This window comes from Anneissia japonica, unplaced genomic scaffold, assembly GCF_011630105.1.
Source record: "Anneissia japonica isolate Jap-2015-1 unplaced genomic scaffold, ASM1163010v1 scaffold287953_len805160_cov178, whole genome shotgun sequence".
Classification (NCBI taxonomy): domain Eukaryota; kingdom Metazoa; phylum Echinodermata; class Crinoidea; order Comatulida; family Comatulidae; genus Anneissia; species Anneissia japonica.
Genome location: NW_022747029.1, coordinates 45,979 through 65,348, shown reverse-complemented (window position 1 = coordinate 65,348; position 19,370 = coordinate 45,979). Strand labels below are relative to the sequence as shown.

At 33.9% G+C, this 19,370-nt stretch overlaps 1 protein-coding gene across 1 annotated transcript in view; it reads left to right on the top strand.

The window, feature by feature from the left end:
* LOC117120394 (probable ATP-dependent RNA helicase DDX46) overlaps positions 1 to 19,185 on the top strand; it is a gene marked incomplete in the record, with an annotated part of 24,778 nt that extends 5,593 nt beyond the window's left edge. The window contains 17 exon segments of the mRNA XM_033265433.1: positions 2,031 to 2,243; positions 2,819 to 2,932; positions 3,284 to 3,452; positions 5,625 to 5,745; positions 6,586 to 6,761; positions 9,967 to 10,167; positions 11,548 to 11,630; positions 11,878 to 12,042; positions 12,406 to 12,606; positions 13,513 to 13,646; positions 14,005 to 14,167; positions 14,480 to 14,629; positions 15,717 to 15,971; positions 16,538 to 16,708; positions 16,842 to 16,959; positions 17,983 to 18,056; positions 18,187 to 19,185. Of these exon segments, the coding sequence (XP_033121324.1) occupies positions 2,031 to 2,243; positions 2,819 to 2,932; positions 3,284 to 3,452; positions 5,625 to 5,745; positions 6,586 to 6,761; positions 9,967 to 10,167; positions 11,548 to 11,630; positions 11,878 to 12,042; positions 12,406 to 12,606; positions 13,513 to 13,646; positions 14,005 to 14,167; positions 14,480 to 14,629; positions 15,717 to 15,971; positions 16,538 to 16,708; positions 16,842 to 16,959; positions 17,983 to 18,056; positions 18,187 to 18,234 (2,556 nt within the window).
* Positions 19,186 to 19,370: the final 185 nt, after the last annotated feature.

Genomic DNA, 19,370 nt, shown 5'->3' with positions numbered 1-19,370 from the left:
TATAAGAGACAGTATATATATATATATATATATATATATTTCACTGGTAAGAGATGTTTATCTTTGTGCATTGACAGATCATTGATAATTAACCAAGCACAATTTAATGTTAACTTACTGCAAGCTTTCCTTGATGTTATCAACATGATTTCGTCTGCTATTTTAGCAAAATATTGATTTTACGTTTTGTTTTGTTTGTTTTATTCTTTTTTTTAATTTTTTTTACTACACACAAATTATATGAAACAGTACATTGACGATTCAATGGTAACTTAATAATGCAAATACAGTAAGAGAGAAATCCTGTAGTACCAGTATTTTCTATTTTGTTGTCATGAATCCTGGAAAACAAATTTAATGTTATATAAATTTAAGCCATTGAAAATAAATCTGCATTTAACAGACATATGCAAGACTTAATCCTACTGTATGTATTGGCAAACTTTAGTGGGTTATTTATATGGGAGCAGTTAGCACTGGAGATTCAATTTGGTATCTCATCCATGAGGACAGTGTCCAACCCTCATTGTGCAAGACAATTTACCTGTGGTTGTCTCTCTCCACTCAGGTGTATAAGTTGTTATCTGTTAAACTCCTGTGCACTGGTTGCAGTTGCAACACTTATGCATGGTCCTTATAGCATTTGATCCAATTACTGCAGTATAATGCTGTTAGCGTATAAAGGTCATGACAATATGCGCGTTTATAAGTCTACGTCTATGATAAGTTATCATTTTACGATGTCATAATAAATTGTGTATCTAGTACATTAATTGAATACTTTATATATCTTTTATTTAGCTATAAGTCTATCATTATTATATTATTATTATTATGTTTAGCAATTCATACCAAATACTGCTAACCCACACCGTAGATGCGTATCTATTTTGTACTGCTATCATCTATATTATTATGTTACTGAGTTTTAAAAAAAAAAAAATTTTTTCATTTGTTTAAAAGTAATTTAGCCATTTTTATTATCTTAATTCGCATTGCATCACTGTACATAAAAAGTCAACATGTAAAAATAAAAACTCCAAATTACCTAAAAATGTTTAACAGAAAAAAATTACCTAAAAATTTTAAACAAAACACTAAAATACAATTCAAAAAACAAAAAGCAAGACAACTAAAAATGTTTTCAGGAGGTGGACTGGATTGCCAATAGCAAAATTAGTCACTTTCAACAGTGTGTGTTGCTCTCCTATGCCCATCCAACAAAATAAAATACAAATTATTATTTGTACCTAAAATTCACAATAAATTACCACAAAAATATTTTTAGTATAAAATGCATTGGAATTTAGTTGCTCTAAAGAATTCATAAAACTTATTATAAAATTACTATAAAACCAGTTAAAAAGCAACACCCAAAATAATTACTATAATTTTAATTGGAGGGAAAATTTCATAAATATTATAAATAAAGATAAGAAATTATTTGAAAGAGCCTTTTAAGCAAGTGGCTGAGACACAGCTTGCCACATGACTGAGAGTAAACTTAAGTCCAGACACTTCTATTTAGTACTGTTATCATCATCTGTTTTCTAAAAGGGTCTAATACTACTGCAAAACAACCAACTGAAACACAGCTAGCAAATGCGGAAGTAAACAATGCATCTTCTGAATCAGCTGCTGCTCCAGTAAAAACGATGATAAAAGTCATTATTTTTCTATCAATTAATCTAAATATGGATTGTCATTGATATTCCAATCCAGTCTGAACTAAACATTATACAACATTCAGTCGCGTCCTCAAAAGTTTGATAATCTTGTTTGTTTGTTAGAGTTTTTTTTGACGTTTATTAAGTGGATTAGTTTTGCTTTGTGTCCGTAGGCTTTAAAAAGCATAATTATAATATAGATGTGCGGTTTGAATAATTTTGATTTGTTGTTGAGATATATCAAATCTGAAGAGACGTCGAAGAAGATAATGAAAGACCAGGTCAAAATTGTTATATTTTTTTCCAAATGTTTAGTGTTCTATATAAGCAGTGGATCTATATATTACAATTTATATTCAATAGAGTGAAGGAAACAAGGAAGGAGACGAGAAGGAAGAAGAGAAGGTAATGGAAAAAAAGAAAGAAGAAAAAGACAATGATGATGATGATAATGATGATGGTGATATTGATCCATTAGATGCATTTATGCAGGGAGTGCAGGATGAAGTGAGGAAGATTAATAATTCTGATCGAAATAAGAAAGGTCTGCCGGACATGGAGGAGATACAGGAAAATGTAAGATATATACATTCTTATCAAGCAGTTATGTAGTAACTCACCAACTACAAAATAGACGTAATATATTTACAGTGCTCTGTAAACTAAGTCTCATTTTAATACTTCCTAAGTGTAGTTGTGTTATGTTACTAATAAAAATCTAGCACTATAGACAGGCTTTCTTTTTGTAGAGGGTGTGTTTTTTCGAGCGAAGTGAGCCTTAGGCTAGAGGCCAACTGGGGCCCCAGCTTGCACAAGTGGAACACCCTGGAAATCTCTGACAAAGTAGCATTTTGAGGGCTTTATTTTTGAAACCCAAACATTTTTTTAAAATCCTATTAATAAATTCCACTTATTTAGGTGTTGTTAGGGAGGTTTTACATGTAGGCCTGTATACAGTATAACACAGCTTTTTTTTCATATTACGTACCAACGTACCAATTTACATAAATTTGGCTGAACTTGAATCTTAGACCCTTCCATTTGAAGTACTGTACCTTTACCACCAAAAGACAAATTAAATGATAAATATAGTAATAATCCATCTATGAAGTAATTGTATACATTTGAAATCTTTGTTTTTCCACATTCAGGTGCCACTTGGCAAAGTTAGCATTGTAACAGGAGTTGCCAAAAAGATACAGTCACAACCGGTTAAAATACTCAACAAGGGAGAACTTATGATAAATGATCAAGACGCTATGGAAGTAAGCATTATAATAGTAATTAATATTAATAAAAACAGACTACAGTGTTCACACATACACAGTGCATTCACATAACAAACTGCATTATAGAAATTACAAAAGACAGATAAAACAGAATGATATCAAGGTTTAAACGTATTCCACAGCTTATTTTGAGTTGTGAATGAAGCATGCATTTTGTTAGTCATTCCTCATTATCAGTAACTGTAACCACTAAGACCTCAGCATCAAACAGTTGGATATTAAATTGTTCAGTGTACCACTTTTGCAATCCCTCCTCTTTTTTAGTTTTAAATTTTTTTTTTATTGCTAACACATGAAATGTGTTTGTACTTCTATATTATATACTAGTACTCTTCAGAAGAAGAAGAAACCAGTTTAGCAGACACAATGAAGAATGCATTGGAACTTAAAAAAAAGAAAGAACTAGCTGCAGTTGACCATAGCACAATTACATACCAACCATTCCGCAAGAACTTCTACATTGAAGTACCTCAGTTGGCAAAGATGACTGTGGAAGGTTTGTAGTTCCTTCCAGTTTTATTGTTGGGTATAAGTATATATAGTATTTGTTCACACAATCTTTCACCAGCAGTCTATGCTGTCTTTATCAGGTGCATATTGTTACTAATCAAACCAGTCTTCTTTTCTTTTATTAATCTTGTTTAGTCAAACCTGTTTTTTCTTTTTTAATCTCTTTCCAGTCAAAGTGATAAATTTAATCTTGGGAAAATTTTCAAATAATAATAATAATAATAATAATAGTATAGTTTTATATAGCGCACATATCTATCTAATATAAGATGCTCAGGGCGCTTGATATGTGGACTAGGAACTCGACCAATGACTTTCTTCGCCCCTAAGGGTCCCTTCATGTCTGTGCTACCCGGTAACCCGGTACCAGCAACTCTCGTCATCCACCACAGGGGCTGTCTGTTCCAGTACACCGGGGTATCCCCCTACTCGTTTCGAAGGATTCTTTATAGTGCACACGAGCCATTGTATACACTGGGCCTACGGTTTATAGTCCTTATCCGAGAAGACCAGAACCATAGCAGGGATGTCACCACGCTGGTCGGCGGTGGACGGGCCCATCCAGCACTCAACATTTCCGACCAGGAATTACAGGCTCCCGACCACCACTATTATTTCAACAGTTTACAAATTGTAACAAAATAATTAGTTTACCTAAACACAATAGACAAGCTAAATTGATAGATAAATACAAGAAGAATACAATAAATGTTTCTGTGGTTACGTTAATTGCAACAAAATACTGCACTGCCCTGCTATTCATCGCTAACTTAACAGCCTAGGCCCAGTTGAGTCATAGCGAACGTCGTGGGCCGGCATGACACGGTTGCTCTGTACAGATTCAAAGGTTAAAGTTGAAATCGTGACCATTCAAGTGTTTTAATATGACAGCATGGTCCGGGGCAGGAAGATTATTAAAAATTTACGAAACCTGATTTATGTTTTATTTCTTTACTTTGTTTTAATTTTGTATTTTAAGTTTTTCACTTTTAATTATAATTGATATATAATGTGTGTAAATGGACAAAAAATAAATAAATGAGTGCACATGAATCAGTGACATACACATTCATCGTGGTAATCGTCAAACATGTGAAGTTACGGCAAACAATATGGTCGGATCGACGCTTTGTCGCCGGGATTTGTTCATTATTATTTTTTAATCTAAAACAAAGCATGTCAACTATTGAATTTAGTTAGGCCTACAGTAAGTCTCATCTTAATCTGTTTTGTTGCATTCCTCAAATTCTGGCCTAGGCCTACCTGGGCCTAGCCTAAAAAAATCGCGTCAGCTAGCCTTTGGCCTAGGCCTGCTCGACTTAGGCCTTTTGGTTTTTAAGAGCTTTCACGAATACGGCGACCCCTCCCCCCAAGGGAAAACGCGGAATGATCGCCGACTGGCACTCCAAAAAGCTGGTGACATCCCTGCCATAGGCGAGCGTGTCGTTCGAACCATTGCCTATATTATGGCTATAGGTTGCGGCGCCCCTGCTAACTGCTTGGCCTTCAACTCACCTGTGTCAAAGTGGCATTGCGGATTATAAAGATCACTCAAACTTGCCTTAATGACATCTAAACAGGTCAAATTGTTAAAAGAGCGATCTCAATCATGGATGATGAAATTTATCCTGGTTTAAATTACTTTGAGTTACTCCCCGGTGGTCAGTGGTGCTGTTCTGTCAATGCTAAGAAGTCTACATTTTCAAAAATCTTATATCCTGCAGCTATCAGGCAGTTAAATGAAAATCTCTAGATGTGACTTATGGTAGAGTGTGATGTTTTTTTCGTTCTCTTTTTAATTTATCACCATATCCTTGTGTTCTGTAGAGTATTTCATGTAGCATCATGATATATAATTCCAGTGTTGTTGTAACATATGAGTGTGATTTGAATTCGTCTCCTTCCAGTCAAATTCATCTACTTCCAGTCCAGGTTCAGTCAAACCTGCCTCTTTCCTGTCTTCAACTGATCCAGTCCAAACTTCAAGCACGGCTGGGAGAAGAAAAATGTCTTTTGTAATTCACCATGCTATTTTTAATTTTTTAGGATGCTAAATATTTACTTACATTGTTAGTTACAAAATATATTATGATTTTGAATGACCATATGTAATTTACTTTCCAGATGTAAGGTGTATGTTTTTTTTTTTGTTTTTCAGAAGTTGAAGAGATGCGTGCAGATTTGGAATCCATTAAAATCCGTGGAAAAAACGTACCAAAGCCAATTAAAGAGTGGGTGCAGTGTGGCGTTTCAAAAAAAATACTTGATGTTCTGAAAAAGTATGTTTATTTATTTCGTTCAAATTTATACACCTCGATAAAATAACCAATCCGTTATTTTCCAATTAAATATTAAAAGCTGTGACATATATTAGAATATCATTATGAAATGTGACCGGCTCCTGCAAAATGAGCCGTTTGTAGAAAAAATTCAAAATTTAGTTGTTGATATTTTTAGATTCTTAATGAGTTCTTCTTTAAGGCAGTGTTTATTTGATGGAAACTGGTTGATTATTATCAAAGTTATGAATATTTAATTTACTGGATATCAGCGATGTAGGTTTTAAGAAAACAACTTGCAAAGCTTCCAAAGTCAATAGTTGATTATTAAGATTTGAATTTTAAATATAATTTTAATATACTTTTAAGTGAATGATATTTTGCAGAAATATCTTCTTTTATAAAATGCAAAAACATGAAATTCTTCAAACTTCAAACAGCGGGTTTTGTTCACAAATTATAATATCTTGGGGCAGATTCAGAGTGGAGTCGGGTGACTTCCAAGCTCACCTCCCTTCCTGAGATAATTTGAGGAATAACCAGCAGCTGTTTTTTGTGGTCATTTATGAGAATACATTTTAATCTAATCTAATCATATTTTTGTACATTATACACAAGTCTCTCAAAGATGGGAGGGTAACTGTTAATCACCCAGCCATTGGAAGGAGACACTTTCTCCAATTTCCTCTTCAGTGTACATCATTTAAACTTTTCTCATCTTCACAAGATGACAACCCCTCCTGCAAATGTCTGGATCTGCCTGGGATATCAATTTTAATTTTGTTTATGTCAATGAAATGTAAAATTCTTTAATTTGAATCTCACTGGTTTTTATGAAAGGAATAAGTATGAGAAGCCAACACCAATCCAAGCACAAGCCATTCCATGCATTATGTCTGGAAGGGATTTGATTGGAATCGCTAAGACTGGTAGCGGAAAGACCATGGCATTCTTGATTCCTATGATGCGGCACATCCTTGATCAAGATCCACTGGAAGCCGATGATGGCCCTATTTGTAAGTACTTGTGTTCTCCCATACCAATTATTATTGAACTTGCAACATCTGTGTTTGCTATATTGTAGCTCAGTATTTGTAACATGTCGATTTCACAATAGAAAGTACATAGTAGTATCTGTTTTTTTTTTTCCTGTTTCATTTACGAAAAGCCCAAAGTTGTTGTTTTACATTGTAATGAATATTTTGTTGAATTGGAAAACAGAAATTTAAGCAGACCACCTGTCTAGATTGTATGGTTGAGATAACAATGTGATTGATTGACTGATTGACTGAAATAACAAGGCAATGCTAAAATAATTCATCAAAATGTTTACCCTACATTTTTGTCTTTTCAACAAATGTCTACCTGGATGTTAGTCCGACCAAAATTTCAAATTCATTACCCACACTTAGTTTATTCATTGGGATTTAAAGAGTGGCAGGGCATGTACTAGCAAATAATTCTTATTCATACAGTTAAATTCACATGCATAGTTAATGTATTAATCATATAACTAAGGAGCTGGTAACCACTAACAGCCGTTTAATTAAAAGCTATACTGTACGTAAGACTGTACATATTAAACTAGCTGACTGACTTATAAATCAATTATGGTCGGATAGGATTGGATTTATCAGTGTAAACACCAAGGATAGCCCACAAAAGTCCAGAAGTAGTCTTATTTCCAGTGGGGTCCTTCTGGTGGTGATTTGACAGTACACCGGGAGACAATCCCTTACTCTTTTCCGAAGAGTGTACTGCGTTCTTTTACATGCACATGGGCCATAAATGCACACAGGACCAACGGCTTAAACGTCTCATCCGATAGATGGTGCGCTATTTTAACTTGTATTTCAGCCCTCTAGCTGAAACACAAGGAGAGGCAGCGATGGGAATTAAACCTGGGACCTAGAAATCTCCACGGTTCATCGCACACACAGTGGCTACCACCAGATTAGCCGACTAAGCTAAGCTGCTCTCTCCCTGATCAAGATATGTTGGACACTAGAAAATAATAGCTCTGTCCACACAAATTCTGTGTGACAAATAGATGTGATATGCCAATATTTGAGTGTTTTTGTCGTCATCATCTCCAATCTTCTTTATACTGTATATTATATTCAGTTTGCAATATCTCTCTCGCAGTAATCTACATTATACACTCTATACTGTAAAACGTCCATTTTACGTACCCCTTGGTACCAAGGGGTGTTTGTAAATTGAAAAATTTGTAATCTAGATCGGTTGTCAGTTTTTAATACCTAGGCGATCTATCCCATACCATTGAGCGCCGACAGCTGACGACTGCCAGGCCAAGCATGAACCAACAGTGCAGCAGCTTGGTCTACCGCGCTAGAGCCTCTGAATTTACCTTCAATAAAAACCAAATTATTTTAATCGCTGGTATTCTTTACTTAACAAAATTTTATTTTAACTCTTATTCAAACATCAAGTTTTATAGACCTTTCTATCATGTTTTTTTCTAGTTGTTAGATCACCGAATGGTGTTGTTTACATGCATTTCACGATCATATCTAGCATTCATGATGTCAATAAGTTTCTGACCCCGACACTTTTGTTCGTCATCGTAAACATGTGCGCTCAATCGGACGACACTTGCATAGGTAGTTATAGATAGGTTTATTATACCAGAAATGGAAGAAAAGATCGAACTGTTAATAAATAAATACAACAAACTTGATTTTTTAAAGAAAAATATACATTATCACTGTGTAAAACATGTGCATGGGGTTGTCGGAATTAGTCGCCGACGACTCGACCGGATGCAGTTTATAACGTCGTGCCCAGGACACTATAATCCTAATCTACACTTACATACAATAAAATAAACCGACTTAAATAATTGGTTGAAACATGCATTTCACGATCATATCTAGCATTCATGATGTCAATAAGTTTCTGACCCCGACACTTTTGTTAGTCATCGTAAACATTTGCGCTCAATCGGACGACACTTGCATAGGTAGTTATAGATAGGTTTATTATACCAGAAATGGAAGAAAAGATCGAACTGTTAATAAATAAATACAACAAACTTGATTTTTTAAAGAAAAATATACATTATCACTGTGTAAAACATGTGCAATCGAACTCTTTTTACGGTAATAATTGGTTGATGATGACGTCATCAGGGGCAAAGACCATTCATAAAATCGACTATTCGTAAAATCGACGTTCATAAAATGAAAGACGTTTTACTCTATTTTATTATCATGGAACATGTTCTTTTCATTTTGCTTGTTCTTTATATATTGTAAGTATTGTAAAAATATATTTACTTTTATCTTATGCATATTTAACCATTTGTTTAAGCTTGTCGACAATAACTATTCCTTGATTCCCTAAATATGACATCATGCCCATATATGGGCACATTACACAAGTCTACTTAGTGAATACTTATCTGGTTAGTAAGACTAATTTCCTAATCTCTCCCAAAAGAGAACACCCCTCGAAAACAAAATGGAACAGTTGGCCTTGGCACCAAGCACAGACGGTCCACAACCATGCATCATCCTCATTCTTTTTCGAAATGTCTTGTTGTTCAGTCGAACTGCAATTTCTCTTCGATATTTACGAGTGTTGCTACTTAGCTACTTTGGAATAATATATTCTGCTTGGATTTTTACCTTAGATTCAAGTTTTCTCATAGTTTTCTTGAATATGACATCATCAGCCCATATATGGGCACATCACTCAAATTTATGACATAAAATCTCATATTATGGACAGAGTTTTATATAGCCATTATATTTCCTATAGGCTATGTTCAGACTTAAGCCAGATTTGAGTTAAGCCCGGCTCAACGTTAAGCTCGCGAAACGTATGTACACTCGCTCAACAGCGTACGTAATTGAATGCTGATTGGTCATTTTGTTACCTGGAAGTCAATGCAAGACCCCCCCCCCCCCGCAACGAAACGATTAAAGCCCAGCTTAGAAAAGTTAAACACGGTGGCACGCCAGGCCTTGTTAATATAGAAACACAGCCCGGCTTGAGATAAGCCACCTAGTTCAGACTGGCAGGTAGATAAACCCGGCGAGTTGAGCCGGGTTTATCCACCTAGTCTGAACTAGGCCATAGTGTCCTCAGAACTTGACTGTAAATTCATATTATTGACTAGTCAGTCACTATTTCGTCAAATATGAAATCAAAATTCACCAAAATAGATAAATTCAATATTAAATTTGATTCTTTCAGCAATGATTTTGACGCCGACACGCGAGCTTGCAATGCAGATTTACAAAGAATGCAAGAAGTTCACACGGTCTCATGGCTTAAAAGTGGTTTGCGTGTATGGCGGCACAGGCATTAGTGAGCAGATTGCTGAACTGAAACGTGGCGCTGAGATTATTGTGTGTACCCCTGGAAGAATGATTGATATGTTGGCAGCCAACAATGGTAAGTTTACAAATTAAATGCTGGACAACATTGATCGCATAAGGAGTATGTAAGATAATCGTAGTATCTTTCAGTCAATATTATTTGCCTTTCCAGCATTTGCACTAATTTAGACCTTATTGTAGTCTTATTTCCTACAAATAAATTTAAAGATGTATATTAACAATTATTGTTCATTTCTTCCAGATTTTTCTATGAGATGAATAAGCCATTGTCAACAATATAGGAACATCACATACATATATTTCTCATTCAAATTATGCATTTGCTCTTCTACAGAACTACAAGTTATAAAGTTGTCAGAAATTGAAATTCACATCAACATGATTATTAAAAATATAAAGCAAACAATGTTTAAAAATAATTGTTTAAAGAACATTTATAGTAGTTTTATTTTCAAGACTATATTGAAGAATATTGTATCCCCTATTCCCACCTCACCCTAACCCACCCCTTCTGATCATCAGAAAAAGCAAGACTTAGTTTAACACATACTGGTATAATGTAGTTATATTGTAGGACTAAGCTCCCACACATGTGGTTTTTATTGTCTTGGATTTCTGTTCTCAGGGGAAAGATTTGATTGGCTGAGCAGATTCTGACTTGCAGACAGTAAATATGTCATCCGTGAGAAAATGTAAACATTTGGTATTATGACTGTCCACCTATCAAACTTTTTTCCCTCATTGTGTTGCAAAATCCCCAGACTTTTGTAAGATGGAGATCAGATAAGATTACTTTCTGATATGTTCCAATACCTTTTTTTGGTTGTATTTCAATTTTTGTTTTTGAATTGGTATTTGTTTTCGAGTAAACATACTGTAAATGTGCTCAAACTTCAAAGGTAACCAGCACAAATTGCATTATTTTATTATTACTGAGGAAATGCAGTAGCTGGTGGGACAGTAAAATATACTGTATGTTATGTTGTGAATTATTATTTAGAAGGAATTACCTTGTTAATATCTCATATTGAAGGGCCGAAAAAACCTTACACATAGTTTTTTCACCTGTAATTTATGATTTAACAAAATGTTTATGGGAAGGCACATTTTCTGGTGCAATAAGTTGAAGTAACTCAAATGGCTTTTGAGTAGGACGTTTTGTTTGGTACTACAGTATAGTGCACCGATAATAGTAAATTATACAGTAAGTTGAGAAACACTTCCTACCTTTTCACATACAGTAAATTGTACTGTTTTCTGACCTTGTACATGGGCTATGTTGTACAAAAGACTGATGACTAAGACATCTGTATCTGGTGCGCACCTACCTGTATTACACCAAAAGAGAAAATTGATGTAGTAGAACCAAGGACACAAAGATCACCACAGTTACCACCAATTTTAACCATCTGCGCTCTTCTGCTCTCTCTTGTAGGTCGAGTTACAAATCTAAGAAGATGTACCTACCTTGTCCTCGATGAAGCTGATAGGATGTTTGATATGGGCTTTGAACCGCAGGTAATATAAAGGTCGTCAAATCACCAAATTTCATGTTCGATGTTAACTTTAGAACATAGTTAATAACCCCTCAAGTCACTATCTGATACTGTACTTTCAATTTGAGTTAATATACATGTATAAAAATAATAATTTTTGAATATTGTTTTGGTAAGTACCTACAGTATTTAAGAAATTGTTTAATATTAAAAATTTTTAATCTGTAGAATTTATAACTATACAATCTGTTAACTTTTCTCACTAACAGGTGATGAAAATAGTTGACAACATTCGTCCAGATCGCCAGACTGTCCTCTTCTCAGCTACATTTCCTCGTCAGATGGAGGCGCTAGCCAGAAGAATATTAACTAAGCCAGTTGAAGTACAGGTTGGAGGACGGAGTATTGTTTGCTCAGATGTAGAGCAACATTTGGTGTGTAAACAAATCTAAATCTCTTTGTACAGAGAATAAAATAAACCACTACTCATTGGTATTAATGTACGTAATTAGTTGGGAATAAATAGTGGTAAACTATTTTAAATATATTATGACACCCAGCTTTCAATTATTGTGGATTCAATTCACTGAAAAGGCTATCTATTCTTTGATAAATATTTGTACCTTATTTGAATGTTAATGATGATAATAATGATAATGATTATAATAATAATATTAATATAACAACAATGACCGTAACAATAGCAACATTAACTGTGATAATAGTAATAGTAGGCTTAGTTAATATATTGCTTGCATATGGTACTGTATATTTTAATATGTTATAATTATTTGCAGATTATTCTGGAGGAAGAAGAACAGAAGTTTTTGAAGCTGCTGGAACTTCTAGGCATCTACCAAGAGAAAGGCAGTGTCCTGGTGTTTGTAGAAAGACAGGAATCTGCAGACAGGCTGCTGAAGGATCTCATGAAATCTTCATACTCATGTGTCTCTCTTCATGGTGGTATTGACCAGTATGATCGCGACTCAATTATTGAGGTACATAGATACTTATACCCTTTTATACTGCAAGCAAAATTCCAGACGTAACCCAGGATTTTCCAATACCCGGGTTAAAATCTCCCGAGTTGTGGTTATAGTTTAAACGTCAAAAAGTCCTACTCGGGTTGCCAAACATTCCGGAAGGGATGTGCGGGACACATTCAGCGTAGGACAACCCGGATGCATTCCGGAATCGCCAGTGTAAACAGCACCGAATTTGATTCCAGAATTAGGCCTTACCTGGCGCCTACCGCAGCTGTGGTCAGGTAGGCCTAAACTTTGCCTACAACGGGCTAGGCCTAGACACTTGTCAAATTAAACCCTCTATGCTCCGGTATAGACTTGATATCAAAATTGCTGATTTAATTCGCATAATTAAAAAGCAATCTGCATGTACATTGCTTCAATAATTGACAATAATTGTGGCTTCGTGACAACGAGGAACTTGAGCGAAATGATGATCACCATCGCAACAAAAACTGAGGATGGTATTTGAACCTTTGAACCCGAGTTCGTTGCCAATGTAAAATGGCAGCAACTCGGGATCAACCCGGACTTTTTCGTTCAATGTAAATAGGAAATGCACCCGGGATTACTCCGGAAGTAACCCAAGTTGATTCTACCAAATTGATATTGTCATTTCCATTCTTATTATCATTGGTTTCATTTCCATGCTTATCACTCCTTGTGTCTATTAATTAAACTACTTTATTTAGAAGTATAATTGAGTACCCGTTAGAATATTATTTTTTGTCTTAAGTGTTTCTGTGCCAGAAATTCACAACTATACATACAGTACGTAACCACTCAATAATTGTACGATTAATAACAATGAAAATGTAAATCACATTTTCAATGTATATCATATGAAGTGTTTGTAAAATAATATTGTCTCTTCATCAGGATTTTAAAGCAGCTAATGTGAGGCTAATGGTTGCCACATCAGTGGCTGCTCGAGGTCTAGATGTAAAGCATTTGATCCTAGTGGTTAACTATGACTGCCCAAACCACTATGAAGATTATGTACACAGATGCGGGTAAGGCATTTTATAGATAGTTTTGCAAATATTAGATTATTTTTTTTTATAATTTATAGAAATGTAAATGAATGTCAGGTCATGTCATTTTAACTGTGAGCATTAAGATAAAGGTATATGATGCAACACAACGAATTGCAAGCTGGAGATCTGTGGATGTTTACATGTTCAACAATACTAAGAGGATGAATGTAGGATCAATTAAGTGACCATGTGAACATGCAAAGCAACTACTCAACAGTTGATCACAAAGTTTAAATCCTGTATTGGTTTTTCATTTTTATATCTTAATATAATTTACTTGTTAAGCCTTAGGACCTTTGCAATATGTACGGTTGTGTGTTATGTTTATTTTCAGGAGGACAGGTCGAGCTGGTAGGAAGGGTTATGCTTACACCTTCATATCCCCAGACCAAGCAAAGTTTGCAGGTGATGTTATCAAAGCATTTGAAGTCAGTGGCCAGAAGGTTCCAAATGAACTCAATGAAATTTGGAAACAATATGTTGAAGATCAGAAAGCAGTATGTATTCCATTGCATCACCTATAAAAGCATATAACCCTTGCTTACATATGAAGTATGGAATCATCTAAAACTAAATAGTGAAGTTTTCTTAAATTTTGCTGTGTTTTTTGGCAAAACAATTTAACCATAACTTGATGGTTTCTTGTTCAAAAAATTACCTCGTAAAAATTGTGTAATAATACCAAATACAGAAGTGTTTCCCCTATCCCCTCCCATTTAGGATAGTCCAAATATGGTAAATGAAGGTTAAGAAAAAAGTATTGTGTGTGGCTAAGCATTTTAATACTTGTGTATCATCTATGTTTTCAGAGTGGTAAGCAAATTCAAAAGAATAGTGGATTCAGTGGTAAAGGCTTTAAGTTCGATGAAACAGAAAGAGAACTTGCAAACGAAAAGAAAAAACTACAGAAGGCGTCGTATGGCTTACAAGATTCAGATGAAGAAGAGTTGGGACTGGATGTAAGTTTTCCAGTTAAAAATTATATGAAGTTGCTATTACAGGGAATGACATTGAAATTACTGTTCCGTATCACATGAAAGGAAGTTATATATGTGATCCACTCTAGTAAAAACAGACTCTTGTCTCAAAAAAATGTAAAATGACATCTTCATAAATCCAGTAATCAAAAGCTAATAATTGAACAAAAATTGGATAACAAATGACAAAGATAGAATGTCTTGTCTATTTCTAGTTCAACATGTATTAAGATAGTTGTTACATGAGATTTTTAGCTGATTTGAAGACTGGTGTTTTATTAAAGAAAAACTCCTGATTTTGCCAGCCTAGGTCACATAACTTGATTGTAAAGAGCTAATTTTTAAACCTGCAAGTTTTAAAATAAAGTTATGAAATTACAAGAGTTATACAAGAAGCACCAAATGTATCAGTAAAAGGTTCAACAATATAATAAATTTAAACCCTTTAACGTTTTATTTAAGTAGAGAAACGTTGTGAATTTCTAAGACAGGATTGAAATACAGTTTTGTTTGTACTCTTTTACATTCTGCACGTGAAGCTATAGCATGTTTTCATATAGTATTCATAAACGGGGGTCCCAAGTTGGAAGAACCCATTTCCAGGAGGTTTGTTTAATGACATTGGGTGCTATATATTCTGTGAGGAAAAAGTGTAGGTACCAAACAAAGGGTCACACCCACCATGATTGGGACTGAGGTGATGACATTTTTTAGAATAGGCATCTTTAGAAGCCCGGAAATGGCACTGTCAGACTGCAAAAAAAATAATCGGCAACCAAAGTTTAGGCCTAAATAAAACAAAATGGTTTGTTTTTGACTGAATTTGCGGGAGATAAGTGAATTTCCTTGAGATTTTTGCTTGTTTGTGGGAGATCATACCGATTTCCGGGAGATTCCCTGGAGTTCCGAGAAACTTGGGACCCCTGCATAAAATGAAGGCACATTCATCATGACTGGCACTACAGTGCTAAGGCAGACTAAGTACATTCCTTAATGCATTATTATAGCATATTTAGAGCTTTCCACATGTAGATGTTAAAAGTGAATAACGATTTTTGAATAATTATAGATTGATGAGAAAATTGAGACAATGTTTGCAGCCAAGAAACGAGTGAAGGACATTTCAGCCGCAGAAGCCGCTATTGGTATTTCAAAGACTGTCACACAAGATCCATCAGGTCCTGTAAGCAATGTTAACCTTGAAAAGGCCAAGCGATTGGCTGAGAGGATTAATCGTAACTTAGAGGGCGATAGACACAATGTAATGCAACAGGCAACTCAAGCGGTTATGGACGGCAGGACTATTGCACCTCCTACAGTCTCGGTATGGACCTTTTAGTCAATTATTTTTATATTGTTAATTTCTTTTTGGAAAATTAACAATATAAAATTAATTAAAGTATGCAAATATAAATTGGTTCAAACATATGATTATTACTATGTGAATTGAGGAGACAACCACATATTTAAAAAGAGCCCAATGTTAAAAAAGAAAAAAATTTTTACAAAATATGACAAGTATTAAGGTATTACAGAGCCTCTGAGAGTGATGGGTGTTAGTAACATATGTTCTTAGTTGAAACTCCTCATTCTGTTAAATAGAATATATAGTAACAACAGCAATCAGCAACAATACGATATAATGAAAACACTTTAAAAAATCATACAGTACATTAATACAGACTTCTAAGCCAACTATTCACCATCACACAATCAAGCATCACAGACTAGCAAATTAATGGATGATCTGTCACAACTCATGTGCAAGTATATATTCATTAAAATGCAAATTTAAAAACAAGCTAGTTTTTCTAGTATGTGATGTAATAAAATCAAAATTTTTGATTTACGTGCTTAAAATTATTAATAAAACATTATGCTCTTTTACAGGCTAAGTTGATTGCAGAACAGTTAGCAGGAAAATTGAATGCCAAGCTGAATTATACCCCAAAGGTTGAGGAGGAGGTTGTAGAAGAACAAAAAGAAACATGCAAAAAATATGAAGAGGAATTACAGATCAATGATTTCCCACAGACCGCAAGGTGGAAGGTCACATCGAAAGTAAGTTGATATTAAATGTATAAGTTAACAGCAGCAGAATTTTATTAAACTTTTAGAGATATAAGAAGGACCTTAACATAATTATACTGTATACCTTTTGAAATTTAGTGTTGCTAATATTTTTTTTTAATAGGAAAATCTTGCGCAAATTCAGGACTACAGTGATGCAGGAATTACAATTCGAGGAACATTTTTTCCACCAGGAAAAGAACCAAAAGATGGTGAAAGGAAGCTTTACCTTGCTATTGAAAGTAAGATGCTCAAAATTTTCTTTGATATTATTCCATTTAATTATTAGGCATAAGCAGTGCTGGAAAAAGCACATGACAGCGCAACCAGCATCCGAGGCATCATGAATGTCCCAGAAGCATTTTTGGGGGAAAGAAAATAAATAAATAAATAAACCGTTGGGTTATAGTGTACAGATAACATTTGGTGCTGCAGGCATTTTATCAAAACAATTTTTATAGTCAGAGGCACAAAGTTCAAAGCATAAGTAAAAAACTAATAACAGCAAATGGAATTTTAATTTTTCAAACTTCCTATATACTTATATAGTGGTCTGATGTATATATGTCGAACAGATTCTATTCTGCCTGTTGTTTTTACTGTACTTAAAATTTTAAACATAAACCAACATTTTTAGGAGTTTAGCAGCATAATGTTTAAATTTCACATACTGACTGATTTCATTTTTGACATTTTTGTTTTGCTTGATAACCGAAAGCAAACAATTGTGATATATGTTGTGATTTATGTGCCAGAAATATGTTTCTCCTATTATTTTACATTAAGTTTTATATTTCCATTTATATTTACTGTATAATATTTCTTTTTAAATCATCGTACTAGTAATCTGCCATTTTTGCAGTTTTATGGTTCTTCTTTCATGGTTCCTTCATCCTGATCTATTTCTGCATTTCTTTTGTTGTTTTTTTTCTTCTTTTTGATAAGTTTTCTTTCAGACTGTCTTCCATTTGCCTTCTATGACCCCTCCCATAAGTATTCCCCTTTTAACTGTGTTTCCACTCCACATCTTTTATGTCACATTCATTATATCATTGTTTTCTTTTTTAACTCTTTTTAATAAATATATATTTTTTAATCATCTCTTAAATCCACATTTAAAAACATTTGATTATGTATCATGTTGTTTGTAAGTAGCCTTTTGTATTTGACACACTAACTAAAATTTAATGAATATTTTTTTTGGTTTATCATAAAATGAAAATTATAAAACACAACATTTTAGGTATTGAACTTTTATTTTCAAGGTGTATCTGAGTTGGCTGTACAAAAAGCAAAAGCAGAAATTATTCGGCTTATTAAGGACGAGCTTATTCGTTTGGTAAGTTTTTAAAATCAGAAATGTTTACATTTTTTTTTACTGCATTGGAGCTCTAGTTTTGCAAAATAATAGGCTTGCTCAAACCATACGTTAATACTAACTTTCATCAAATTTTTTCTTTTTTTTGCAGCAAAATTCTTATCAACCGACAAACAAAGGTCGTTACAAAGTGCTTTAAGTTCTACATTACCAAATCAGTTTCATCTTGTCACAAACACCTCCAACCATCTTCAAGAAATGGTGTCATTTAGTTGTGTTCAGGTGTATACGGTACTGTACCTACTGTACTGTATAATATTTTTGGTATAACATAATTATTCATATAAAACCCAAGACCCTGTAATTTTTAATTTGTTGCTGTACTACTTGAGACAAAATTATACTTGAATGCAATCAATAAATGATTTCTTAATGTATTATGTAGTGGGCAAATAGTAAATGATGGAATAAATCTTTATCAAGTTCATATTTACCTAAATTATGTTGAATGTCATTTTGACCAACAGTGGAGCCCATTATGATGTGAACTATGACCCCTTAATAGTGTAATGTTGCTGAGTGAGGCTAAGTTGGTATCCAGACTTAAATTCTAATACCTGTATAGCAGTAGTAGTATTTTTCGTAATTGTCAATATCTTATAGATGTTTAATTGGTGATATTGGATACCAAAAGAGGTGAAAAGAAAGTGCTTGCTCTGAAGACTTTATATTTGGTACACTCATGATAAATTACATAGCAATCACTATAAGAATGACCCCAGAAAAGGACCAGGTGGAGAGATAGCATAGATTAAAGCTACACAAATGGTGTAACATACAGCTAGAAGTCATCACCTATGCCAAAACCATACATGTTCTTTATTATAGATGCACTCTGGCTGGGTATATAGTCACTTAAAATAATTTGTGTTCTAATTTTTTTTTTAAATCCTCAAACATTTGCTTACAAATTTTTAATGGCTCACATTTAAAGATCCAGCAAGTTATCAACTTCCTTATAGAAACCTTAGTGTGCACTTACAACAAATTCTTATTGTGTACTAATTTGTGGCTATGCAAAAAAGTAGGAATAAAGAATATATTTTCCCATTCAAATTTTCATTTGATTAATAAATAAATTTAATTACATTACATAAAAATACGAGTTAAGCCATATAAATTATATTACAAAATTTTATTAGCCCAACTTAGTTACACAACTGAGACAGTATATCTTAAATATGACGATTTTCGGAAATGCATTATTGTATTACAAATGTATATTAAATATTTTGGAACAAGACATACATTTATGAATCAAGAAAACCATGATTG